The sequence below is a fragment of the Panthera tigris genome, chromosome C1 (assembly GCF_018350195.1).
Source record: "Panthera tigris isolate Pti1 chromosome C1, P.tigris_Pti1_mat1.1, whole genome shotgun sequence".
In the NCBI taxonomy this organism is placed as follows: domain Eukaryota; kingdom Metazoa; phylum Chordata; class Mammalia; order Carnivora; family Felidae; genus Panthera; species Panthera tigris.
The window spans coordinates 104322964-104347947 of record NC_056667.1 but is presented as its reverse complement, the minus strand read 5'-3'; the positions used below and the strand labels follow the sequence as shown (position 1 = coordinate 104347947).

Here is a 24984-nt window from a genome sequence, read left to right as displayed (position 1 = left end):
ACCCTCCTTAATACCCATTTAGCTTACCCCCTTCCCACCTCCCCTAAATTGAGGCTAATTTATATTGCCTAAAGTTATATAGCTGGAAGGTGGCAGAACCAGGATTCAAACCCATGTACACTGGTTCCAGAGCCTATAGTGTTAAATCATCATAGCCTGAAGTGAATGAAAAGGATATCAGACACTGAGAAAGTAGTTAGAAGAATATCATAATAATATAAATACATCAAATAGAGATGATAATGGGAAATTTAAAGGCAGAGAGAAAAGGAGGGAGAAATAGGAAAATAATCAGCCTCTGGTAACTAAGAAATGTAGAGACAAGAATTTAAATTACTAAGGGGCCATTATAAGATGAAAAACTGTAAGTAAGACATTTTAAAAAAATGAAAAAAAGGGGCGCCTGGGTGCTGGTTAAGCATCTGACTCTTGATCTCAGGTTGTGATCTCACAGTTTGTGAGATCAAGCCCCCTGTGGGGCTCATGCCGACAGTATGGAGCCTGCTTGGGATTCTCTCTGCCCTGCCCCCTCCCCTGCTGGTGCTCTTTCTCTCTCTCTCTCAAATAATCACTTAAAAAAATGAAAAAATGTAAGTTAAGTTTAGGCGGACTATACAGTAAAATAGAAGTAACAGGTGGCTGGGTGTCTGGGTGGCTTAGTCTATTAAGTGTCCAGCTTTAGTCCAGGTCATGATCTTGCGGTTCATGAGTTTGAGCCTCATATCGGGCTCTGTGCTGACAGCTCAGAGCCTGGAGCCTGCTTCGGATTCTGTGTCTCCCTCTCTCTCTGCCCTCCCCCCACTCACACTCTATCTCAGTCTCAAAAATAAATAATATTAAAAAAATTAACAACAACAAAAACAAATAATCCAGTGAAGAAATGGGCAAAAGACATGAATAGACACTTCTCTGAAGAAGACATCCGATGGCCAACTGACACGTGAAAAAATGCTCAACATCACTCATCATCAGGGAAATACAAATCAAAACCACAATGAGATACCACCTCACACCAGTCAGAATGGCTAACATTAACAACTCAGGCAACAACAGATGTTGGTGAGGAGGCAGAGAAAGAGGATCTCTTTTGCATTGCTGGTGGGAATGCAAGCTGGTGCAGCCACTCTGGAAAACAGTATGGAACTTCCTCAAAAAATTAAAAATAGAACTACCCTATGACCCAGCAATTACACTATTAGGTATTTATCCAAGGGATACAGGCGTGTTGTTTCGAAGGGGCACATGCAGCCCAATGTTTATAGCAGTGCTATCAACAATAGCCCAAGTGTGGAAAGAGCCTAAACATCCATCGACGGATGAATGGATAAAGAAGATGTGGTATATACATACAATGGAGTATTACTCAGCAATCAAAAAGAATGAAATCTTGCCTGTGCAACTACGTGGATGGAACTGGAGGGTATCATGCTAAGAGAAAATAGTCAGAGAAAGACACGTATCATATGACTTCACTCATATGAGGACTTTAAGAGACAAAACAAATGAACATAAGGGAAGGGAAGCAAAATTAATATAAAAACAGGAAGGGGGACAAAGCATAAGAGACTCATAAATATGGAGAACACAGGGTTACTGGAGGGAGTGTGGGAGGGGGGATGGGCTAAATGGGTAAGGGGCATCAAGGAATCTACTCCTGAAATCATTGTTGCACTATATGCTAACTAATTTGGATGTAAATTAAAAAAAAGAAAATTAACAACAAAAAAAGAAAGAAATAGGGGACTCAGAGTCAGAAAAAAATCTCAATTCTATTCTCACCTCTTTTACTAAATTGACATTTTACTTTTGGGCAATTTCTTAACTGCACTGGGCTTCAGTTTTCTCATTTTGTAAAAAGAAATAATAAAATTCAATATGCTTCCCTGAAAAGTTAGTCACCGTGAGTTGCAAATAATATTTGTATAACAATTTTGAATTTATAACCTATTTTCACACAAACTGTGGGAGATCAAGAATCACACACTCTACTGACTGAGCCAGCCAGGCACCTCTATTTTATGTACTCTGACGTGGGTATAAACCTGTATTACATAGCACATTCAAGTAGGACCAAAATAAACACCTCAACTTAATAATCCAAAGGAAGGAAAAGGGATCGTTCTGTTTTTAATGGGTTAATACTAACAAATGGATCGGTAATATGCAATAGTCACATTATTTATACAAGTATATAATACTATGCTAGTCAATATATAATTTGAGTTAATATTTAACTATTTTGATTGTTCCATATAATTGTTTACCCTCCAGTTGGGTGTGTATGCCTCTTAAACCAAATAAACAACTTGCAAATATGGGTGAAACACCAGGAAAACACTATTAATACAGAGTAAAAGTAAGATCAAATGTTAAGTATTCCATACTTTGGGAAACACTGCATACAATTTCACTAAGGATGGAATAAATCAATATGAGGTTGGGAATATTTCCATCTCTCTTTAATTACACAGATGTCATAGAGGGTGCAAGATTTCAAAAAGACTGAAAGAAGAAAGGAAATGTGTAAAAGAATATGGAAACAGAAGAAACAGTTGGAAAGTACTCCCAACCAAAGAATATGACCAAGAGATATATATGGTCAAGGTAGTAAAGAGGGAGAGAGTAAATAACAAACAAGCTTTCAAAAAGGGAAGAAAGAAGGGCACCTAGATGGCTCAGTTGGTTAAGTGTCTGGCTTCAGCTCAGGCCAAGATCTCAGGGTTCGAAAGTTTAAGCCCTGCATCAGGCTCTTAGCTGTTGGTGGAGAGCCTACTTCAGATCCTCTGTCTCCCTCTCTCTATGCCCCTCTCCAACTTGTTCTCTCTCTCTCAAAAATAAATAAAAACATTAAAAAAAAAAAAGAGAGAGAGAAGAAAGAATGTTTAAAAGAAAAATATGTGTATTAGTGGGAAAGTTACATGAACAATTTGAGCAAAATATCCTTTGGTCTTTAAGCATGTAGAATTATTAACAATTCTTACTAACAGGTAAAAAGGCGAACTAAAATTCGTAATTTTCTAAGCCTAGATCCCAAAAAGCAGTAAGAATTTACTTACTTCACTAGAGCAGCTGCTTCAGGAAGGACATCAGCAAATGATTCACGGAAAATGATTGCGTTTTTCCTTTTGCAGTTCTGGATGACATCATTAGCAAGGTAGAAGAGATTCAAACGGTGGGGATAGGCAGCTAGAAATGACAAAAGACAATAAATTAAACCAAATGAGTCAAATTACACTTAGTTCAATTATTCTAAATACAGTATTCTCAAACTGTGTAAACTATTATATGGGTATATAACAGATAAACAGAAAAATGAACTAATGGATCAATTTATTGAAACTGGTACCTAAAAACCTTGACTACTTCAGGTCAATTTTCTGTTCAAGGTGCTCCTTGGGTAGATTTCCATTTCACTTTGTAGATGTTTGGCACTAAAAACCTCATTATCTCTGGAGAAGCTAAAATGAAATTGTTCTCCGGAAGCTCAGCTTACTGCAAATACACCAGGGTTAAAGGAAAGAGTATGGGCTTTAGAACCACCCGGAATGTGACCTTAGGCAAACTGCTTAACCTCCTCTACATTATTATTGTAGATAGACTCTTTTTTTTTTTTTAAATCAACTAGTCCACATACTACTCATACACCTAAATCCTGCTATCTGCTACTTACAGCACTAGGTCCTAGGACAAGTAATTTGACCCCACACCTAGATTAAGTTTTTCAAAGGCCAAATCAATCTGCCTTCTAGAACCTCAAGCAAAACCACCCCAAGTTTCATTATATCCTAGACAAGTTTAATATCCTTTTGGATGATCCATCACATTTTCTAGTCTCTCAATATCTTATCTTAAATTCAGTGACCTCCAAGAACCACTCTTCTGTGCATTTTAAAATCCCCTTTTCTGACCATAGCCTCCCACTCCCCTTCTATCTGTTCATCAAGATCTAAGTTCTATATTTTCTCTAACTTTAGTCACTTTTTTTTACTCAATTTTTTCCCTATCAATTCCACAGTCTTTGATCTATTATTTAAACCATTCTTTTATTAAAATGTTCATTTTCGGGGCACCTGGGTGGCTCAGTCGGTTAAGCGGCCGACTTCGGCTCAGGTCACGATCTCGCGGTCCGTGAGTTCGAGCCCCGCGTCGGGCTCTGTGCTGACTGCTCAGAGCCTGGAGCCTGTTTCAGATTCTGTGTCTCCCTCTCTCTCTGACCCTCCCCCGTTCATGCTCTGTCTCTCTCTGTCTCAAAAATAAATAAACGTTAAAAAAAATAAAAAAAATAAAAAAACGTTCATTTTCTTTTCCTTTTCTTCCCTAATCTAGCCTTTCCATCACATGCATTCAACAAAATCCTAAATCTGGATCAATCTAAATCCCTTTACTGTACCTTTATTTCTGCTCCTGGATTGTGCTGGAGAAAAATCATACCACCAGGAGGACTGAAACCATATAAATCTAGTCTCCTTCAACTGGGCCCTTGCCACTACAATGCTACAGTGCTCCCACATGTTCTTTTTTTTTTTTTTTTGGTAATCTTTATTTTTGAGATTGAGAGTATGAGCAGGGGAGGAACAGACATAAATAAAGGGAGACACAGAATCTGAAGACGCTCCAGGCTCTGAGCTGTCAGCACAAAGCCCAACATGGGGCTCGAACTCAAGAACAGTGAGATCATGACCTGAGCCAAAGTCGGGCACTTAACCGACTAAACCACCCAGGTGCCCCCCCTTCCACATGTTCTTAATCAGCATCCTCTTTCATCTGCTGTAAGAGTGATTTCAAATTTTTACCACTCTTCTCAAGCCCCCTGTTTCACCACATTCCTTCTCACTCTCAACAGATAAGTTTATACGCTACTCTACAGAGAAAGCAGAAGTCATTGGATGGAAATTCTGTTTTCTCAAAAAAATGTATCCATATTTAAACCCAACCAAATCAACTTACCTGAGTCAGTTAAGATCTTTTAGATTCAGGTATCTAAAAGAGTCCTCACTGTCTCCACTTTAACTCCTGTAACTATACGAGAGACTTTTTTTTTTTTTTTTTTTTTTGCTGTGCTTAAAATATGCAATCTACTATGCTTAAGAATTTTACACAAATTATGCTATTTCATTTCTGTTGCCACCAAACAGCAATTACCAAGGTTACCAGTAAATTCCAAATTATTAAACCCAATGAAAAAATTTAAAATGTTACTTCATTGTGGCTTCTGGCACAATGTTATGGTAATGTTATGGTAATTCCTCTTTCCATTTCTGTCACAGCCACCTTCCTGGTTTTCCTACCTCTCTGGTTCCTTCTCCATATATGCAAATATCTACATATATGTGCAGATAGACTGCTCCATCCATGACCATCCTCCTTTAAATGTTGAAGCTCCCCAGGGTTCTCTCCTGAGCACTCTTCTCAATTCACCCATGGCACGATGTTTAAGATTTCAGGTTTTAAGTCAGATAGTTTGCTCCATTCCTGACTTTGTCGCTTATCAGCCTTGGGGTTTTTTATACTACTTAACTCTCCTATATTACACTTTCTTTTTCTTTGTAAAATGACAACTTCATAGAGTTGTTATAAGAATTAAATGAAGGGGCGCCTGGGTGGCTCAGTTGGTTGAGCATCCGACTTTGGATCAGGTCATGATCTCATGGTTGAGTTCAAGCCCTGTGTTGGGCTCTGTGCTGACAGCTCAGAGCCTGGAGCTTGCTTTGGATCCGGTGTCTCTGTCTCTCTCTGCCTCTCCCCGATTGATGCTCTGTCTCTCTCTCTCTCTCTCTCTCTCTCTCAAAAATAAAAAAAAAAGAATTAAATGGAACAATGTATGTAAAGCATTCAGGACAGTGCTTAGCACACAGAAAATGGAATGCTACCTGCAAAACCATCCACTTGTACCACTTTAACTCCCACCACTTATGCATCAATGACTCCCATGTCCATAGATACCAACCCTGGATTTCCCTTTATCAGTCAATGCACACACCCACGTCCATGTCTCAGAGGCACCTTGAGCTTGATTTTTCAATATTTTATTACTAATCTTCCTCCTCTTCTGGTACTGCTCTTGTATTTAGCCAGAATTTTAGCAACATTTTTGGACTCTTCCTACTCCATAGGAGACCCTCACCATATTTGATAAGTCTCCAAGTCCAGCCAATTTTTACTCCAGTAATATTTGTCAAAGCTTTCCCCTCTTTTCCTTCTCTTCTTCCTGTTGCTCTTTGCTGGCTTCATCACCTTTTACCTGGACTACTACTGCAGTACCCTCCTAACTGGTACCTTGCCTCTAAGTCCCCTCAAGTTCACTCTCTCAATTGCTAAATTTGCTTCTCATTATCTAATTGTTTCCCATATCGAATGTGTCAACGACTTCCAACTGCTCACTGGAAAATGCCTAAACACCGTGGTCTTCATTTATGATCTGGATCTTACCTTCTCTTTCAGTCTCATCTCTTCCCCTTCAAAGTTCTATCTTTAAGGAAGAACTCACAGTTCCCAGAAACCTTGCACATGCGCTCAATCTCTCTCTCTGAATTTTCCTTTTCTAGGAGAACCCATCCTAAATATCTTGTGTTTTCTACTCATCCATGGGAAAAAGTTCAAAATTTTAAATTTAATTCATGACAGATTCTGGTCTCCCCCCATCTTATCTCTACTTCTTCCCCAAACAAACCTCCCCAAACTATTTTAGTGCAATTTCTTCTCAATGTAAAACCTACACTCTATAGTCAAATCACTATTGAAAGTCAGAAGAGTGAGAAAAATTGGCTGAGGTAGCCTGAGAAGATGCCTAAAGGCAGTGGGATTTGAGAAGACCAATCCTGAATGCTTTCCAAACCCTCCGCACAGAGTTCTTGCTTACTTGATTTCTTTAGGTGTAGTTTACTGACCTTAAAGGTGCAGTTTACTGACCTACAATTTGTTCTCATCATCAAGCCCCACCTCCTACCCTTGCCTTACCACCCATTTCAACAGGTTAATTCCTTTCCCTCCTTCAACTCTCAGCTTACATATGACATCTTCCATGAAGCTTCCCCTGACTCTGTAAGATAAGGCCTTTAGTACATCCTGAACCCATACCTGTCGTGCATTTATCACATTGTAGTGTACTTCTCTGCAATTTCCACTAGAGTATAAGCTCCCCAAAGGCTGGAATTCTGTCTTGTTTATTGCTAAGTCCTCAATGACTAATTGAGTGTGTGGCAGGTGCTTAAATAATATATGTTAAATGTCTGATGAGGAAGTTGTATTTTTGTAGGCAGGAAGCGTTTTCTATGTGCTAGACATTTTTAAAGATGATACAAATATTTACTTAATTTATTTTTAGAGAGAGTGAGTGTGAGGAGACAGGGGCAGAGGGAGAGAAATAGAGAATATTAAGTAGGTTCCATGCTTAGCACAGAGCCCGATGCAGGACTCAGTCCCTCAACTCTGGGATCATGACCTGAACTGAAATCGAGAATCAGACACTCAACAACCTAAGCCACTCAGGCACTTCAAGATGACACATATATTAACTGATATCCTTACAACAACCCTATGAGGTTGGTACTATTATCTGCATTTAACAGATGGAATGGCACGAACTGTCCAAAGTATGAAGTATGAAGTAAGTAAGTACTGAAGCTGGAATTTAAATTCAGACAGTCTGGGGGCACCTTGGTGGCTTAGTCAGTTGAGCATCTGACTTCGGCTCAGGTCATGATCTCACAGCTCATGGGTTTGAGCCCCGCGTCGGGCTCTGTGCTGACAGCTCAGAGCCTGGAGCCTGCTTCGGATTCTGTGTCTCCGTATCTCTCTTTGCCTCTCCCCCTCCCCCTGCCGCCGCACTCTGTCTGTCTGTCTGTCTCTCTCTCTCTCTCTCTCTCAAAAAGTAAGTATTGGGGCGCCTGGGTGTCTCAGTCGGTTAAGCATCCGACTTCGGCTCAGGTCATGATCTCACAGTCCGTGAGTTCGAGCCCTGCGTCAGGCTCTGTGCTGACAGCTCAGATCCTGGAGCCTGCTTCCAATTCTGTGTCTCCCTCTCTCTCTGACCCTCCCCCATTCATGCTCTCTCTGTCGCAAAAATAAATAAACATTAAAAAAAATTAAAAAAAAAAAGTATTAAAAAAAATTAAATAGAGGGGCACCTGAGTGGCTCAGTCAGTTAAGCACCCGACTTCAGTTCAGGTCATGATCTCACGGTCCATGAGTTTGAGTCCCACGTCAGGCTCTGTGCTGACAGCTCAGAGCCTGGAGCCTGCTTCAGATTCTGTTTCCCCCTCTCTCTGCCCCTTCCCTGCTCATGCTCTGTCTTTATCTCTCAAAAACAGGTAAACATTAAAAATAAAAATTAAAAAAAATAATAATATTTTTAAATACACACAATCTGGTTCCAAAGTCTATATTCTTAATCACTACTGATATCTTTTTTTTTTTAATTTTTTTATTTTGGGGGGGGGGGGGAGTACGAGCTGGGGAAAGAGGCAGAGGGAGAGAGAAAGAATCTCAAGCAGGCTCCATGCCCAACTCAGAGCCTGACATGGGGCTTGATCCCATGACGGAGAGATCATGACCTGAGCCAAAACCAAGAGTCAGACGCTCAATCAACTGAGCCACCTAGGCGCACCAATCACTACCTACTTCTATTTGTGTCTCAGACCAGGACATGGGTTTGGCTGGAAGAACAGTGGGAGAATAGGCAGAGATGACAAATTCTGATGGTTACTATATATTGAGCTAAGAAAGTTTTAACCCTTATTTTGTGGCTAACAAAGACCATGAAGTTTTTATAAAAAAGGGTGTGTTAGAAAAAGCTGCAGGTAATTTTATTGTTTGAAATAATAAAAAGAGCTAATAACACAGCAAGAAAGCAACCAGACAAATCTATAAAGTGAGATATTCTACAGGGCAACTGGCCCAATCCATTAACAAATCGGTGGCATATGGACTTCAAGCTGTATTACAAAGCTGTATATAATCATTAAGACAGTATGGTATTGGCACAAAAACAGACACTGATCAATGGAACAGAAGAGAGAACCCAGAAATGGACCCACAAATGTATGGCCAATTAATCTTTGACAAAGCAGTAAAGAATATTCAATGGAATAAAGACAGTTTCTTCAGCAAGTGGTGCTGGGAAAACCGGACAGCAACATGCAGAAGAATGAATCTGGACCACTTTCTTACACCATTCACAAAAAGAAACTCAAAATGGATGAAAGACCTAAATGTAAGACAGGAAGCCATCAAAATCCTCGAGGAGAAAGCAGGCAAAAACCTCTTTGATCTTGGCCACAGCAACTTCTTACTCAACATGTCTCTGGAGGCAAGGGAAACAAAAGCAAAAATGAACTATTGGGACCTCATCAAGATAAAAAGCTTCTGCACAGTGAAGGAAACAATCAGCAAAACTAAAAGGCAACCGACAGAATGGGAGAAGATATATGCAAACGACATATCGGATAAAGGGTTAGTATCCAAAATCTATAAAGAATTTATCAAACTCAACACCCAAAAAACAAATAATCCAGTGAAGAAATGGGCAAAAGGCATGAATAGACACTTCTCCAGAGAAGACATCCAGATGGCCAACCGACACGTGAAAAAATGCTCCACATCACTCATCATCAGGGAAATACAAATCAAAACCACAATGAGATACCACCTCACATGTGTCAGAATGGCTAACATTAGCAACTCAGGCAACAATAGATGTTGGCGAGGATGCAGAGAAAGAGGATCTCTTTTTGCATTGCTGGTGGGAATGCAAATTGGTGCAGCCACTCTGGAAAACAGTATGGAGGTTCCTCAAAAAATTGAAAATAGAACGACCCTATGGCCCAGCAATTGTACTACTGGATATTTATCCAAGGGACACAGGTGTGTTGTTTCGCAGGAGCATATGCACCCCAATGTTCATAGCAGCACTATCAATGATAGACAAAGTATGGAAAGAGCCCAAATGTCTATCAATGGATGAATGGATAAAGAAGATGTGGTGTGTGTGTGTGTGTGTGTGTATACACACACACACACACACACACACACACACACACACACACACACAATGGAGTATTACTCAGCAATCAAAAAGAATGAAATCTTGCCATGTGCAACTACGTGGATGGAACTGTAGGTTCCATGCTAAGTGAAATTAGTCAGAGAAAGACAAATATCATATGATTTCACTCATACGAGGACTTTAAGACACAGAACAGATGAACACAAGGGAAGAGAAGCAAAAACAATATAAAAACAGGGAGGATGGCAAAATATAAGAAACTCTTAAATATGGAGAACAAACAGAGGGTTACTGGAGGGATTGTGAGAGGGGGGATGGGCTAAATGGGTAAGGGGCACTAAGGAATCTACTCTTGAAATCACTGTTGCACTATATGCTAACTTGGATGTAAATTTTTAAAAATTAAAAAAAGTAAATAGAAAAGGCAAAACAAAACAAAAACAAATCAGTGGCATAAAACGTAGTGGAGAGATGAAGGGTCTCAAGAGACAAAATAATCTGATGTAATTAATTTGTGTTCCTGAACTGCACAAAGGTTTGGACTAATCATCTGTAAATGACATTTCTGGATAAACTAAAGAAATCTGAATTCCGGCATTAGATAAAACGAAAATTTACTGAAAAGGAAATTAGAAAAAAAAAAAACCATCAACTGCTCAATACCTAGCAGGCTATGGATGAAATAAGAACTCTGGTAATTAAAACTTTTTTATAATAAAGAGTCAACCTTTAAAAAAACAAAAACAAAAACAAAAACAAAAACAGGGGTTCCGAAGTGGCTCAGTCGGTTAAGTGTCTGACTTCGGCTCAGGTTATGGTCTCACAGTTTGTGGATAAGAGTCCTGCATCGGGCTCTGTGCTGACAGCTCAGAGCCTGGAGCCTGTTTCAGATTCTGTGTCTCCCTCTCTCTCTGCCCCTCCCCAACTCGCGCTCTGTCTCTGTCTCAAAAATAAACATTAAAAAAAATAAAAAAATTAAAAAAACCCAGTAATTACAGTGATTTCATGTTAGAAAAAAAAAATCAGTGAAAGAGATCAGAAAGGATATGGAATTAAGGTTTTTTAAAATTTTTTTAATCTTTATTTTTTATTTTTGAGAGAGAGAACAAAGAGACAGAGAGACAGAGTGCGAGTGGGGGAGGAACAGAAAGATACAGAGAGGAACAGGGAGATACAATATGCGAAGCAGGCTCCAGGCTCCGAGCTGTCAGCACAGAGCCAGATGTGGGGCTCCAACTCACGAACCGTGAAATCATGAACTGAGCTGAGGTCGGACGCCCAACCGACTGAGCCACCCAGGCGCCCCAACTAGTTGTCTTGAAGTAATCTGCATTTCAGCCTGGACCTTTCTTTGAATTGCAGACTCAAATATCCAACTGCCTCCCCAACACCTCACCTTGCATGTCTAATTCACAGTTTAGCCTCAACATGTGACCTTCCAATCTCTTCCTCTGAACTGTCTCCTCCTATGGTCTTCTCATCTCAGTAAATGGCATTTCTTCTGGTGGCTTTTTTCAGCCAAAAATCTTGAGTCACTCTTGACTCCTCTTTCTTTTTAAAAATGAATATTTATTTTGAGAGAGAGAGAGCGCACGCTCCCAACACGAGAGTGGGTGGCGGCGGGGGGGGGGGGGGGGCAGATAGAGAGAGGGAGAGAGAGAGAATCTCAAGCAGGCTCCACGCTGTCAGCACAGGGCCCAATGAGGGGCCCAATCCCACAAACCAGTGAGATCATGACCTGAGCCAAAATTGAGTCAGATGCTTAACTGTCTGAGCCACCCAGGATCCCTTCTTTCTCTTTCATATTCTACATCCAAAGTCACAATGCAGATCTCATTAATGCTATCTTTAGGAAGTTACAAATGTGGAAAGGGGGAAGATTAGAATAAACCCTGTTACGTTGGGACTGTAACTGGAGTCTTGGTATAAACCTCATAGTTATATACAGAACTATACAGGGAAGAAATGTCTGTGTATACATGTGTGTGTGTATACATACAACTATTTCCTAAATCTTTCCACTGAAAGGCCTAGAAGTGATAATATCCCAGTATCTAATATCTAGATCTTGGTTTCAGAGAACCAGAGCTTCCTGGAGAAATGGCTGATTGGAGGCCAGGAAAGAAGAAGGTTCAAGAGCTTGGAACACCTTGAACCAAAGTAAAAAAGTGCTCAAAGAATGATGTCAAAGGACACAGGCTCTACCTTCAAGGGGTTCCTGCTGGCCAACTCTATGCAATGAACAAGTGCCAAGTGCCAAAATCAGTAATAGTAAAGGGTTATAACCACTGAATAAAACAGCAATCCATGAATACATATTGAAATAAACAGATGAAGGGGGAAAGCCCTGCTTTATAATCAAATGCCAACTAACCAATATATAAGGATTGATGGCATTAAAAAAAACCAGCATCTCACAACCATCACTGTAAGAACTGACACAAGCAACAATAATCATGGATGTTAAAGCTAGAGAGAGAAAGTTTAATGCAGAACAGGAAATTTATAAAGTCTCAAACTACTTCTCCACAAAACACTCACTTTACAGTGGAGAAACCTTATAGGCAAAAACCATCTTAACCAAGTGACAGAAGTTAACATCACTATTAACAGGGCAGATCATGGGGCGCCTGGGTGGCTCAGTCAGTTAAGTGTCTGACTTTGGCTCAGGTCATGACCTCGCGGTTCGTGGCTTCAAGCCCCGCATTGGGCTCTGTGCTGACAGCTCAGAGCCTGGAGCCTGCTTCAGATTCTGTGTCTCCCCCTCTCTCTGCCCCTCCCCTGCTCACGCTCTGTGTCTCTCTGTCTGTCAATAATAAATAAATGTTAAAAAAAAAAAAAAGAATTTTAAAACAGGGCAGATCAACAGTATGTTCCTCCAAATATAACAAGTTAAGAACACAGCATCACTTCTGCAGTATGTTTGTCCAAAACTGTATAACCTGAACCTAATCATAAGGAAACATCAAACACAAATTTTTGGATAGTTTACAAGTTACTGGTCCAAGTCCTTCAAAAATGGAAAGGTCATAAAAGATAAGGAAAGACTGTTCGGACTGAAGAAAAATAAGAAGATGTGACAACTAACTGCTACACAAGACCCTGTACCTTTAACCATTATTGGGGTAACTAGCAAAATTCAACCGGTCTGTAGAGTCCATGGCAGTACTGTATCAGTGTTCATTCCCTGATCTTGATGGTTGTGCAGATATCACACAACAATCATTGCAATGTACTGAACTGTGTCTCCCCAAAATTCGTATGGTGAAGTCCTAAACCGCAGTAGGGGAGGAGGTAATTAAGGTTAAACAAGGTCATGAGGGTGGGGCCTTATAGGAAGATAAGAGTGTTTCTATAGGAAGAGACAGACACCAGAGAGCCCTCCTACTCCCAACACCCCTGCCCACCATGAGAGGACACAGTAAGGAGGAGGCTGTCTATAAATCAGGAAGACAGCTTTCACCAGAAGCCAAACCTTGATCTTGGGATTGAACTTTGATCTTGGGCTTTCCATGTTCCACCTCAGAAATGTGAGAAAACAGCGGCACCTGGATGGCTCAGTCGGTTGAGTATCCAACTCTTGATTTCAGCTCAGGTCATGATCTCAGAGTCATGAGATTGAACCCCAAATCAGGCTCGATGCTGAGTGTGGAGCCTGCTTAAGATTCTTTCCCTCCCTCTCTCTCTGTCCCTCCCCTGCTTGTTTGCTTGCACAATCTCTAAAATAAAAAATAAATAAAAAAAGAAATGTGAGAAAATAAATTTATGTTGTTTAACAACTTGTGGTATTTTGTTATGGCAACCCAAGCTTATTAATGCAACAACAGAAGGAGAATATCTTTGTTTTTAGGAAACAGACAATGAAGTATTAAATAGGGCATCATGGCTGCCTTATACTTTCAAATAGTTCAGCAGAAAGAAGTGTGTGTGTATATGGAGAGAGCAGTAAGAGATAAGGAGATACATGTTATTACTAGGGAATTTGGGTGAAACGTACAGGAGGTCTTCGCATTATACCACAACTTTAAATTTGAAATTATTTAAAACAAATTTTAAAAAAATGTTAAACTTTTATTATTGAGAGAGAAACAGAGCATGAGCAGGGGAGGGACAGAGAAAGGGAAAGACACAGAATCTGAAACAGGCTTCAGGCTCTGAGCTGTCAGCACAGCGCCCAACGCGGGGCTCGAACCCATGAACCGCGAGATTGTGATCTGAGCTGAAGTCACTCACCCAGGTGCCCCTTAAAACAAATTTTAAAAAATTCATAGATTCCAACTACTACTTACCACTTTGTTGGTCTAAGTCATAATCATCTTTTGCTTTAATTATTGTAGTAGCCTCCTAACTGGTCTCCCTGCTTCTACCTTGCCTCACTTCAGTCTAACCTCATCTCAGAAGAATGATCCTTTTAAAATATAAATCTGATCATATTACTCCACTATTTAAATCCCCTCCAATAACGTTCCCCTCCTTCAAGATCAAAATCTTACAATGTCTTGTAAGTCCTAAACAATCTGACACCACATTATTTCTGATCTTCTGTCCTGATCACCATTCATCCCATTCCAGGCACCTTACTGATAAAAGGCCTGCAGCACACCTGGCCTATGCAGGGTCACACCCACCTCAGGGTCCTTTAAGCAGCCTGCTCCCTCTGCTTGGCACATTCTTTTCCCATAGAGTCTCATGGTTTACTCTCTCATCTCATTCCCCCCACCCCCCGCCATTGCCTTTAAATATTTGCCTAATTTAAAAAAAATATTTACTTGGGGCGCCTGGGTGGCTTAGTCAGTTGGGTGTCCGACTTCGGCTTAGGTCATGATCTCGCGGTCTGTGAGTTCGAGCCCCGCATCGGGCTCTGGGCTGACAGCTCAGAGCCTGGAGCCTGTTTCGGATTCTGTGTCTCCCTCTCTCTCTGACCCTCCCCTGCTCATGCTCTGTCTCTCTCTGTCTCAAAAATAAATAAATGTTAAAAAAAAATTTTTTTTTTAATTAAAAAAAAATTTACTTGTAAGGATATTTAGTACAAATAATGACAGTGCCACAGAAATACTTAAAGAAAATTACACCTTTTCACAAAGAATCCATATCTTCTCTTTAAAAAAGATAAATCCTGGGGTGGTTCAGTAGGTTAAGCACTTGACTCTTGATTTTAGCTCATCTCATGGTTCAAGAGTTAGAGCTCCAAGTTGGGTTCTGCGCTGACAGCATGGAGCCTGCTTGGGATTCTCGGTCTCCATTCTCTGCCCCTCCCCAGCATGTGTACATGATTTCTCTCAAAAATAAGCAAATGTTAAAAAAGAGAGAAATGTTTAAAAATATAAATCCTCCAACTTCCTTAAAATCACTAGGTAGATTTGTTGAGAGTTAACAAGAAAAAAATAATTATCTGGAAGAGCATCAAGGTGGTAGAGAGAATACTGAACTACAGAGAATCATTGGGAGTGCCACAATGATCCACAACTGTGTAAGGACAATCATCTATATCTAAACTGCGACACAATGAGAGTGAAAGGGTGCTAATGCCATCAGGATGTGTGGTCACCTATGTGTAGGGCTGAGCCAAGAACTAGCTTCTGTAAAATGAAGGCATTCAAACAGTTTCTAAGACTTTTTTAAAAAGCTAAAATACCATTTTCTTTCTCTTTTGTGAACTAAAGATAATGAACAGTGCTGTACTCTTTAGAAGTCAGACCTGGTGGCTCAGTCGGTTGAGTGCCGGACTCTTGATTTTGCCTCAGGTCATGATCCCAAACTCATGGGATGGAGCCCAGCACTGGACTTTGCACTGAGCATGGAGCCTGCTTGAGATATTCATTCATTCATTCATTCATTCATTCATTCATTCATTCTCTCTCTCTCTCTCCCTCTGTTCCTCTCCCCAGGTCTAATTTAAAAAAAAAAAAAAAAAGTCAGAGACACTTTGTTTACTAGGCCTTTAAAAAAAAAAAAAAGAGGGGCATCTGGGTGGTTCAGTTGGTTAAAAGCATCCAACTCCTGATTTCAGGACAGATCATGATCTCACTGTTCATGAGATTAAGCCCCACACTGGGCTCCTGCTGACAGCATGGAACCTGCTTAGGATTCTCTCCCTCTGCCCCTCCCCATGCACATGCATTCTTTCTCTATTTCAAAAATAAATAAACATTAAAAAAAGAGAGTGCTTTGATATTTTGCTTGGGGGCTCAGATTTACAATGAAGCTTATCTGGAACAGATTTATCAACGAACTTAAAATCTACCTTAACCTCTCCCTTAATGAGATGTTCTTGTTGGGACTGGGGAAACATGTACTAACTCAGTTATACTATTGTTATATAAGAACCCTGGCAATCTATGTGCCATCCCAACAAACTAAGCCTTACACTAATATCACACAAATGAATGTGATATCCTAATACAGAAATTACAGATCTCAAGAGCTATACATTACTGGAGGTCACACTGTATTCGCATTTAACTTAGAATTCCTCTGCTTCTAGTTTTACTGCTTTACAGTGCATTCTCCAGACTACTGGGAATTCATCCTACAGATATGCCTGCTCCTATGTACAAATCTATGTATAAAAAATACTCTCTGCAGCACTATTTCCAACAAAAGCCTAGAAATATCCTGAAAGTCCATTAATAGGAGATTGGCCAAATAAATCATCTACACTCAACTGAACAGCACATAACTATTAAACAGAGGACATTCAATAGTTCATTTACAACCTTCTCCAAGATATAAAGGGAAAAGCACAATGACGTAGTATGTCACTATATAGGTGCACAAAAAGTACAAATAAGCATACATTTTATATTCACAGAGAACACCTCTGAGAAGATAACAAGAAACTGTTAATAGTAATGCCTCTGCAGAAAGAAGAAACCAAGGATCAAGAGAAGCAGGGGCTGTCATGATAAAGGAATTCATTTTTTTTACTGTATATTTTTTGGAATTTCATTTGGGCACGTACATTACTTACGTGGGCACGTACATTAAAACGACCACTACAGGGGCACCTGGGTCTCTCAGTCGGCTGAGCACCCGACTTCGGCTCAGGTCACGATCTCACAGTTTGTGGGTTCAAGCTGCTCATCAGGCTCCATGCTGACGGCTTGCTCAGAGCCTGGAGCCTGCTTCAGATTCTGTGTCTCCTTCTCTCTCTGACCCTCCCCCGCTCACGCTTTGTCTCACTCTGTTTCTCAAAAATAAATAAATGTAAAAAAAAAATTAAAAAAAAAAGACCACTATACTGCTACATTTTAAGCCCTTTCTTAATACTGCTAAAACACTTTGTGCATAGATACTGTTCACTTGGAGTTGAAAATATCCATTAACAAATGTCTCCCCAGCAGACCATGAGCTCCTTGAGCACAGTGGCTTTGTATCCCAATGTCAATCAACTATTTAGCAGGTATACAATAACTTCTATCGGATAAACAGATACTAACCAAAGCCTCACTTCTAAAATCACCCCCCATCCAGACCTCATCTTCCCCTACGCTCCAAACTATCTGCTTCTCTCTCCTATCAATTAACCCCAAATGTTCTGGGTTCTCCTAGATAACACCATGCAATAATCTAAGAGGAGAAGAAATCTTTTACTCCTGTCCCTTGTTAACCAAGTCCATCTTCTATAAATCTATTATTACAGAGTCTTAAACAATCTGCACCATTGCACTTTTAGAACATTTATACTCTTTTGAAGTTTGACCTAATTTCACCATTATTGGTGAAAATGCTGACGAAAAGAGGAAGATCAAATAAGCAATGTAATCTGTTCTACCTTGGGTGCTAAGGATAGTCCTGTCTCAAATCCACGTATCAGAATTCTCACTCCTTTCAGAGGTTGGTATTGTATAAAGAAAACGGAGGGGCACCTGGGTGGCTTGGTAAGTTAAGCATCCGACTCTTGATTTCAGCTCAGGTCAAGATCTCACAGGTCATGAGTTCGAGGCCTGCATTGGGCTCTGTGCTGACAGTATGGAACCTGCATGGGATTCTCTGTCTCCCTCTCTCTGTCTGCCCCTCTCCCGCTAGCATGCACATTGTCTCAAAATAAACAAACTTAAAAACTTTTCATTTAGGAAACAGAAATTGGACCCAGAAAGAGATCAAATTCTACCTTACTTACTAACTGGGTTATTATCTTGACAAAAATTACATGTCTCCAAACCTTGATGTCCGCATCTTGAAATGAACATAATAGTTCAAAAGGCTTTTGGAAGGAATAAATAATGTATGTAAAATACATTTGTCGTATATACTACTGTTGCAGAATATTTCAAATATTTCACTAAGAGTACTTGTTTTTTCCCAGTTTTCTTTTTTTTCTAAGCTAGTATATATGAGGTAAGTACAGGAAAAAGTACCATCTAATTAAACTAAATTAAGGTATGTATGGCAATAGTTTCTTCCTTTTTAACTTTGGCCTCTGAAAATGGAAAGAAAACAAGCTTTGTGTTTTTTAGCTCCTCCAATCCTAGGACTCCCTTGCTCTGCTCTGGCTGCTAACATCTAAGGAGGCTCATGAAACATCTAAGCTGCCAAAAAAACAGAGGCCTGATCACCGGGAACTCTCATCTTCAAAGAAGTCTTTGAGCTTCAAGTCAACTGTTTTCTTCTCAGCTGACTTCAGAAACATTTGTTCTGATTGCAGTAACACTAAGTATAGAGATTCATCTTAATTGTCTAATTGCTTCTATCTAATAACTATGCAGAATAACTATGTACATATCATTTCATCAGCAAAATGTTTTAAAAAGTTGATTATAACCCAAATTCTGCTACTACATGACTCAGCACTGGCTAATCACATGGCCAAGCTGTTTGCTCATAGATTTAAAAATTGTTGGGGTGCCTAGTTGGCTCATTGGCTCAGTTTGTTGGACGTCCAACTTTGGCTCGGGTCGTGATCTCACAGTTCATGAGTTCAAGCCCCACATCAAGCTTGCTGCTGTCAGCCTCTCAGCATGGAGCCTGCTTTGGTTCCCCTGTCCCCCCTCCCACCCCCCCCCCCACCCCTTCACCACTCGTGCTCACTCTCAAATAAATAAATAAAAACATTAAACAAAAATCTGTTCTGGAGCGCATGGCTGGCTCAGTCAGAAGAGCATAAAACTCTTATCTCGAGGTTGTGAGTTTGAGCCCCATGTTGTGAGTAGAGATTACTTAAAAAAATTTTTTTTTTACATTTATTTATTTTTGAGAGACAGAGTACAAGTGAGGGAGGGGCAGACAGAGAAGGAGGCACAGAATCCAAAGCAGGCTGTAGGCTCGGAGCTGTTAGCACAGAGCCCGACACGGGGCTCGAACTCACAAACCGTGAGATCATGACCTGAGCCAAAGTCACACGCTTAACCGACTGAGCCACCCAGGCGCCCCTAAAATAAATAAAACTTAAAAAAAAAATTTGTTCATGCTATTCCTTCCATCTAAAATGACCTTATTTTTCTCTTTTCATTTACTTGACTTCTCATCTCAAATCCCAAGTCAAATCTCTGGTCCTCAATGAAAGAAAGCTCCTGAAACCACTTCCATCTTTCTTCGCTCTGAACACATACTGTTCTTAGATTTAATATGCAGTGTTTCACGAATTAGCTTTTCCTTGGCTACACTGTAAACTCTTTGAAAACAGAATTATACCTTTTACTTCTTTTCTATCTTCCGTAGTGCTGAGTATGAACTAGCCTTTTAATATGTATTTGTTGACCACCTGCCCATCTGGCTTAGTCTAACTTGAGCCCAAGGAAAGATTATTCCTATTCCTTCAATGAGTACTAGTACAACTATTATTCATATCAATGAAAGGAAATACCAGTGTGGCTGATCCAAACAACTTAACTTTCCAAACATTTCCATTGTGTGTTTAGAACAGATCATATCAATTATTCAAACAAACTTACCTTGGTAATTACATGCTTAAGCTTACATCACAACAACCTATCTCACTCTCCATACCTTATTCTTCTCTAGAAGGTAGGGAAGAGAGATGCTGCCAGGAGTAGGAAAGGATAACTTACCAGAAACAATGTATTCACCAGGGTATCATTTCAACATTAATATCACCGCTACATAGAACATGTATGAAACAAGGAGTTGTAAAATTACACATGTACAAAAAAACTTAGAGGGGTGCCTGGGTGGCTCAGTAAGTTGAGCGTCTCACTCTTGGTTTCGGCTCAGGTCATGATCTCACAGTTTGTGAGTTCGAGCCCCACGTTGGGCTCTGCGCTGACAGCACGGAGCCTGCTTGGGATTCTGTCTCTCCCTCTATCCCTTCCCCTTCCCCGCTCACTCTCTGTCTCTCTTAGAATAAAGAAACTTAAAAAACAAAACAAAACAAAAAAAAACAAACACCTTAGAAGAATTAGTTTCCATAAAACTTTCATAATCTCATGTCTGCCAATCAGTTGTCACAGTTAGGTACTGTGCCCTGACTTTTTTTTCTCCATCTATTTAAAGAACAGTTCCAAGAAGCAGTCTAGTATGGCCTGATGCACCAGTTCCCAAATTCTGGCATTAGCCCCTGTGAAACTTCCACTGGTTTACAGAGAAATAAGAAAAATAAGGATATACCAGCACATTTTTCCTAAAGCAAGATGTATCCAAGTTAAGGATTATTCTTTATTCTCCCTTCCTACTTTTCTGGTAATTAAAATTTGTTTTTGGGGTGCCTAGGTGGCTCAGTTGGTTAAGACTCTTGCGATTCCTGATTTCGGCTCAGATCGTGATCTCAGGGTTTGTGAGTTCAAGCCCCGCATCAGGCTCTGTGCTGTCACTGGGATTCTCTCTCTGCCCACCCCCCTTCTCTCAAAATAAATAAATAAACTTAAAAAAAATATTTTTAAATATAAAATATCTTATGAAATGATGGTAACAATTTTAATGTCTTTAACTGGCAATATAAACAATCCTATTTCAGCACCCTTAGTTTTTTACTTTCTTAAATTGATTGGCCCATGTCTAGAAACTAGTAGTCGAATGGTTCTTCTCTGACTCTGACTCAACATGAGCTACAAAAATAAATGCATGCTTAAATACTTCATCTCTGGGGCGCCTGGGTGGCACAATCGGTTGAGAGTCCAACTTCGGCTCAAGTCATGGTCTTGTGTTCCATGGGTTCGAGCCCCACATGGGGCTCTGTGCTGACAGCTCAGAGCCTGGAGCCTGCTTTGGATTCTGTGTCTCCCTCTCTATCTACCCCTCCCCCACTCACACTCTGTCTCTCTCAAAAATAAATAAACATTAAAAAAATTTTAAATATTTCATCTGCTTAATCTGCTTTTTACAATCAATAATTGACTTCTCTTGTAACTGTGCTGGGAAAATTTCTTTCTTGAGATTGTATGAACCCATGGTCTGAAGATCACAGAAATGCAAGAAGCCACAGTAATACATAAAAACTATATTTTAAAGGGGCACTTGGGTGGCTCAGTCAGTTAAGCGTCTGACTTCAGCTCAGGTCATGATCTCGTGGTCCATGAGTTCGAGCCCCACATTGGGCTCTGTGCTGACAGCTCAGACTGAACCTGCTTTGGATTCTGTGTCTCCCTCTCTCTCTGCCCCTCCCCTGCTTGCACTCTCTGTCTCAAAAATAAACATTAGAAAATTTAAAATAAATAATAATAAAGACTATGCTTTATTTATCCCATGAATGCAATGGTGGCTTAACCTTTAAAAACTTATAAGTATCATTCGCTACATTTACAGAAAAACTCTTGATAAAATTCAGTGTCCATTTAAATGGATATTGCTAGCAAATAACAATTCCTTGTTGGAAATAAAAAGGAGTCACATAACCTCATAAAATCCTAAATACAAAGAGTGAGAAACCATAAGGGGAAGACTATCATATATATCAGATCAGTTCTTCCAGACTGATCACTAGATTCAATACAATTCCCACCCAAATCCTAATAAAATATATTGAGGAATCTGACAAAGCTGATCCTCTGTTGTATATGGATATGCAAAGGGCTCAGAATAACAAAGACATAAGGGAGAAGAATCTGGTCTTCCAGATACCACAACATCATATAACAGACTATGGAGTTTGCAAAAAAAAGACAAATGGACTGGTGAAACTGAACGGAGAGCCCATAAACAGACCTGTGTTTAACTGATATTTACAACAGGGCAGTATTGCAGATCAGTGGAGAAAAGGAGAAAACTATTCAATAAATCGAACAGGGTCAATTGTCTTTATATTTGGGAAAAACTGAAAATGAATTCTATCGTGTCATACATAAAAATTAATTCTGAGTGGAATAAAGACAAATACAAAAGGCTAACAAACAAAAACGTTGTAACACAAAATACAGAACAACATCTCTATGACCATAAAGTAGGGAGAGTTCCTAAGCCAGACAGTGTGCTATACCATAACAAATATAAACAAGTATGCTTACCACAATACATACAAAAATTCAGTATTATTAAAATTAAGAACCTCTCTTCATCAAAAAGACACCACAAAGACAGTACCAAGACAAACCTTGAATTGGGAGAAGCCCTTTGTAATTTCTAATGTGGGCAAAAGACATAACAGGCATTTCACAGACAGGAATCTTGAATAGTGAATAATCAAAAATGAACTCCATTTATAATCAGGAAAATGTACATGATCACAATGAGATAGCATCTACCTCCCTTTAGTGACAAAAAATTAAGAGAGCTGACAAGATGTTATGATGAAGATATTATAAAATAGAACAGTTACTGACTTACTATTTTTTAAGTTAAGTTTATTGAGGTATGATTTACATATGGCAAAATTCACCCTTTTTAATGCACAGTTCTATGAATTTTGACAAATTTATAGTCGTATAACCACCACAGTTAAGATACAGTTCTATTACCCCCAAAAACCTTCAAGCCCATTTTTAGTGAACCCCACTCCCACCCTCCAACTCCTATAGTCATATAAATGAAAGTATATAATATGTAACCTTTTGAGTCTGACTTCTTTCACTTAGCAAAATACGTGACATACATCTATGCTGTGCATACCAATACTTTATTCTTTTAGTCATTATTTTAAAAATTGTGATAAAATACAGGTAACATTTCTTTTTATTGTCATTTGTCAGTTTTTCTTGTTGAAGGATATTTGTGTGGGTTTTGTCTGGTTTTGTTTTAGGTAATGCCAATGAAAATCACTACAAACATTTCTTAATAGTATCTTTAAAAGAGCAAAATTTCTTGATTTTGATGAAGTCCAATTAAGCAAAAGAATTTTCAATGGATTGTGTTGTTAGTATCCTAAGAAATCTTTGTCTAACCCAAGGTCACAAAGACTTTCTCATACTTAACGCTGAAAGACTGAAAGGGGAACAGAATAAGGATGTTTCCTCTACAACCAGAAGTTCTAGCCAAGTACAGTAATACAACGAAAAAGAAATAAAAGGCATACAGATTAGAAAGAAAGAAATCAGGGGCGCCTGGGTGGCTCAGTCAGTTAGGCATCCAACCCTCTGTTTCGGCTCAGGTCATGATCTTGTGGTTTGTGAGTCTGAGCCCTGCGTTGGGCTCTCTACCGTCAGCTCAGAGCCTGCTTCAGATCCTCTGTCCCCCCTCTCTGTCTCTCCACAACTTGTGTGCTCTCTCAAAAAGAAATAAACATTTAAAAAAAAAAAAAGAAAGAAATTAAACTGTCTCTATTTGCAACCAACATGATTTGTCTAATTAGAAAATCATGGGCACCTGGGTGGCTCAGTTGGTTAAGCATCTGACTTCGGCTCAGGTCATGATCTCACAGTTTGTGAGTTCAAGCTCTGCATCAGGCTCTGTGCTGACAGCTCAGAGCCTGGAACCTGCTTCAGATTCCGTGTCTCCCTCTGTCTCTGCCCCTCTCCCACTTATGCTCTATCTGTCTCTCCAAAATGAATAAACATTTAAAAAAATAAAAAATAAATCACAAAGAATCTACAAAATAGATACTAGAAGTAATGTGAGTTCAGTAATTACAGGATACATAATGGCAAGGCTAAATAAATAAATAAATAACAACAAGACAGTACCTTTTTTTATTTTTATTTTTTGGCAGTACCACTAATAGACTCATATAGTTGGGGAGCCTGAATGGCTCAGTTGTTTGGGCGTCTGACTTCGGCTCAGGTCATGATCTCACGATTCGTGAGTTCGAGCCTTGTGTGGGGCTCTGTGCTGACAGCTCAGAGCCTGGAGCCTGCTTTGGTTTCTGTGTCTCCCTCTCTCTCTCTGCCCCACTCCTGCTCATGCTCTCTTTCTCCTTCAAAAATAAACATTAATAAAAACAAAATCTTTTTTAAAAGTTTCCCTTAAGTATAGCTTTACTGCAACCCAACCCAGAACTTTTCCTTTAACTCAAGACCCGTATATCTATCTACCTGTCTATTGGACATCTCCACTTAAGTATCTGAAAGACATCTCAAACTTAACCTGTTAAAAACTAACCTCTTGATGTCCCCCAAATCTTGTCCACTCAAGGTCTTCATCACTTAGCTAATGACAACATCATCACTCAGGGCACAAACCTTGGAATTATTGGAAACACACACACACACACACACACACACACACACACGATTCGCTATTTGTTCTATCTTCAAAATATATCCAGAAATCATTTCCTTTTTATCACCTTTATTCCTGTCACTGCAGTCTAAACCACCATCATCTCTCACCTGGACTGTATACTCTACTTATAATAGATCTCTCTACTTCTGACCTTTCCTCGACCTTTCCTCTTTATTGTCTGTTCTTACATGGCAGTGGAGGACCCTTTTATTTTTTTTTTTTTACTTTTTTTTTTTTAATGTTTATTTTTTTTTGAGAGCCAGAGAGAGAGAGAGAGACAGAGTATGAGCAGGGGAGAGGCACAGAGAGGGAGACACAGAATCCAAAGCAGGCTCCAGACTCTGAGTTGTCAGCACAGAGCCTGATGCAGGGCTCGAACTCACGAACCGTGAGATCATGACCTGAGCCAAAGTCGGACACTTAACCAACTGAGC

General features: G+C 39.7%; 1 protein-coding gene across 7 annotated transcripts in view; it reads right to left on the bottom strand.

Moving 5' to 3' along the window:
* The window catches only part of RPRD2 (regulation of nuclear pre-mRNA domain containing 2), a 96419-nt gene that overhangs the window by 43819 nt on the left and 27616 nt on the right, over positions 1-24984 (bottom strand). For all 7 annotated transcript variants that reach the window (XM_007088061.3, XM_042994022.1, XM_015540194.2 and 4 more), the window contains exon 2: positions 3057-3186. In XM_007088061.3, coding sequence (XP_007088123.2) covers positions 3057-3186 — 130 coding nt within the window. The remainder of the gene's footprint in view (positions 1-3056; positions 3187-24984) is intronic.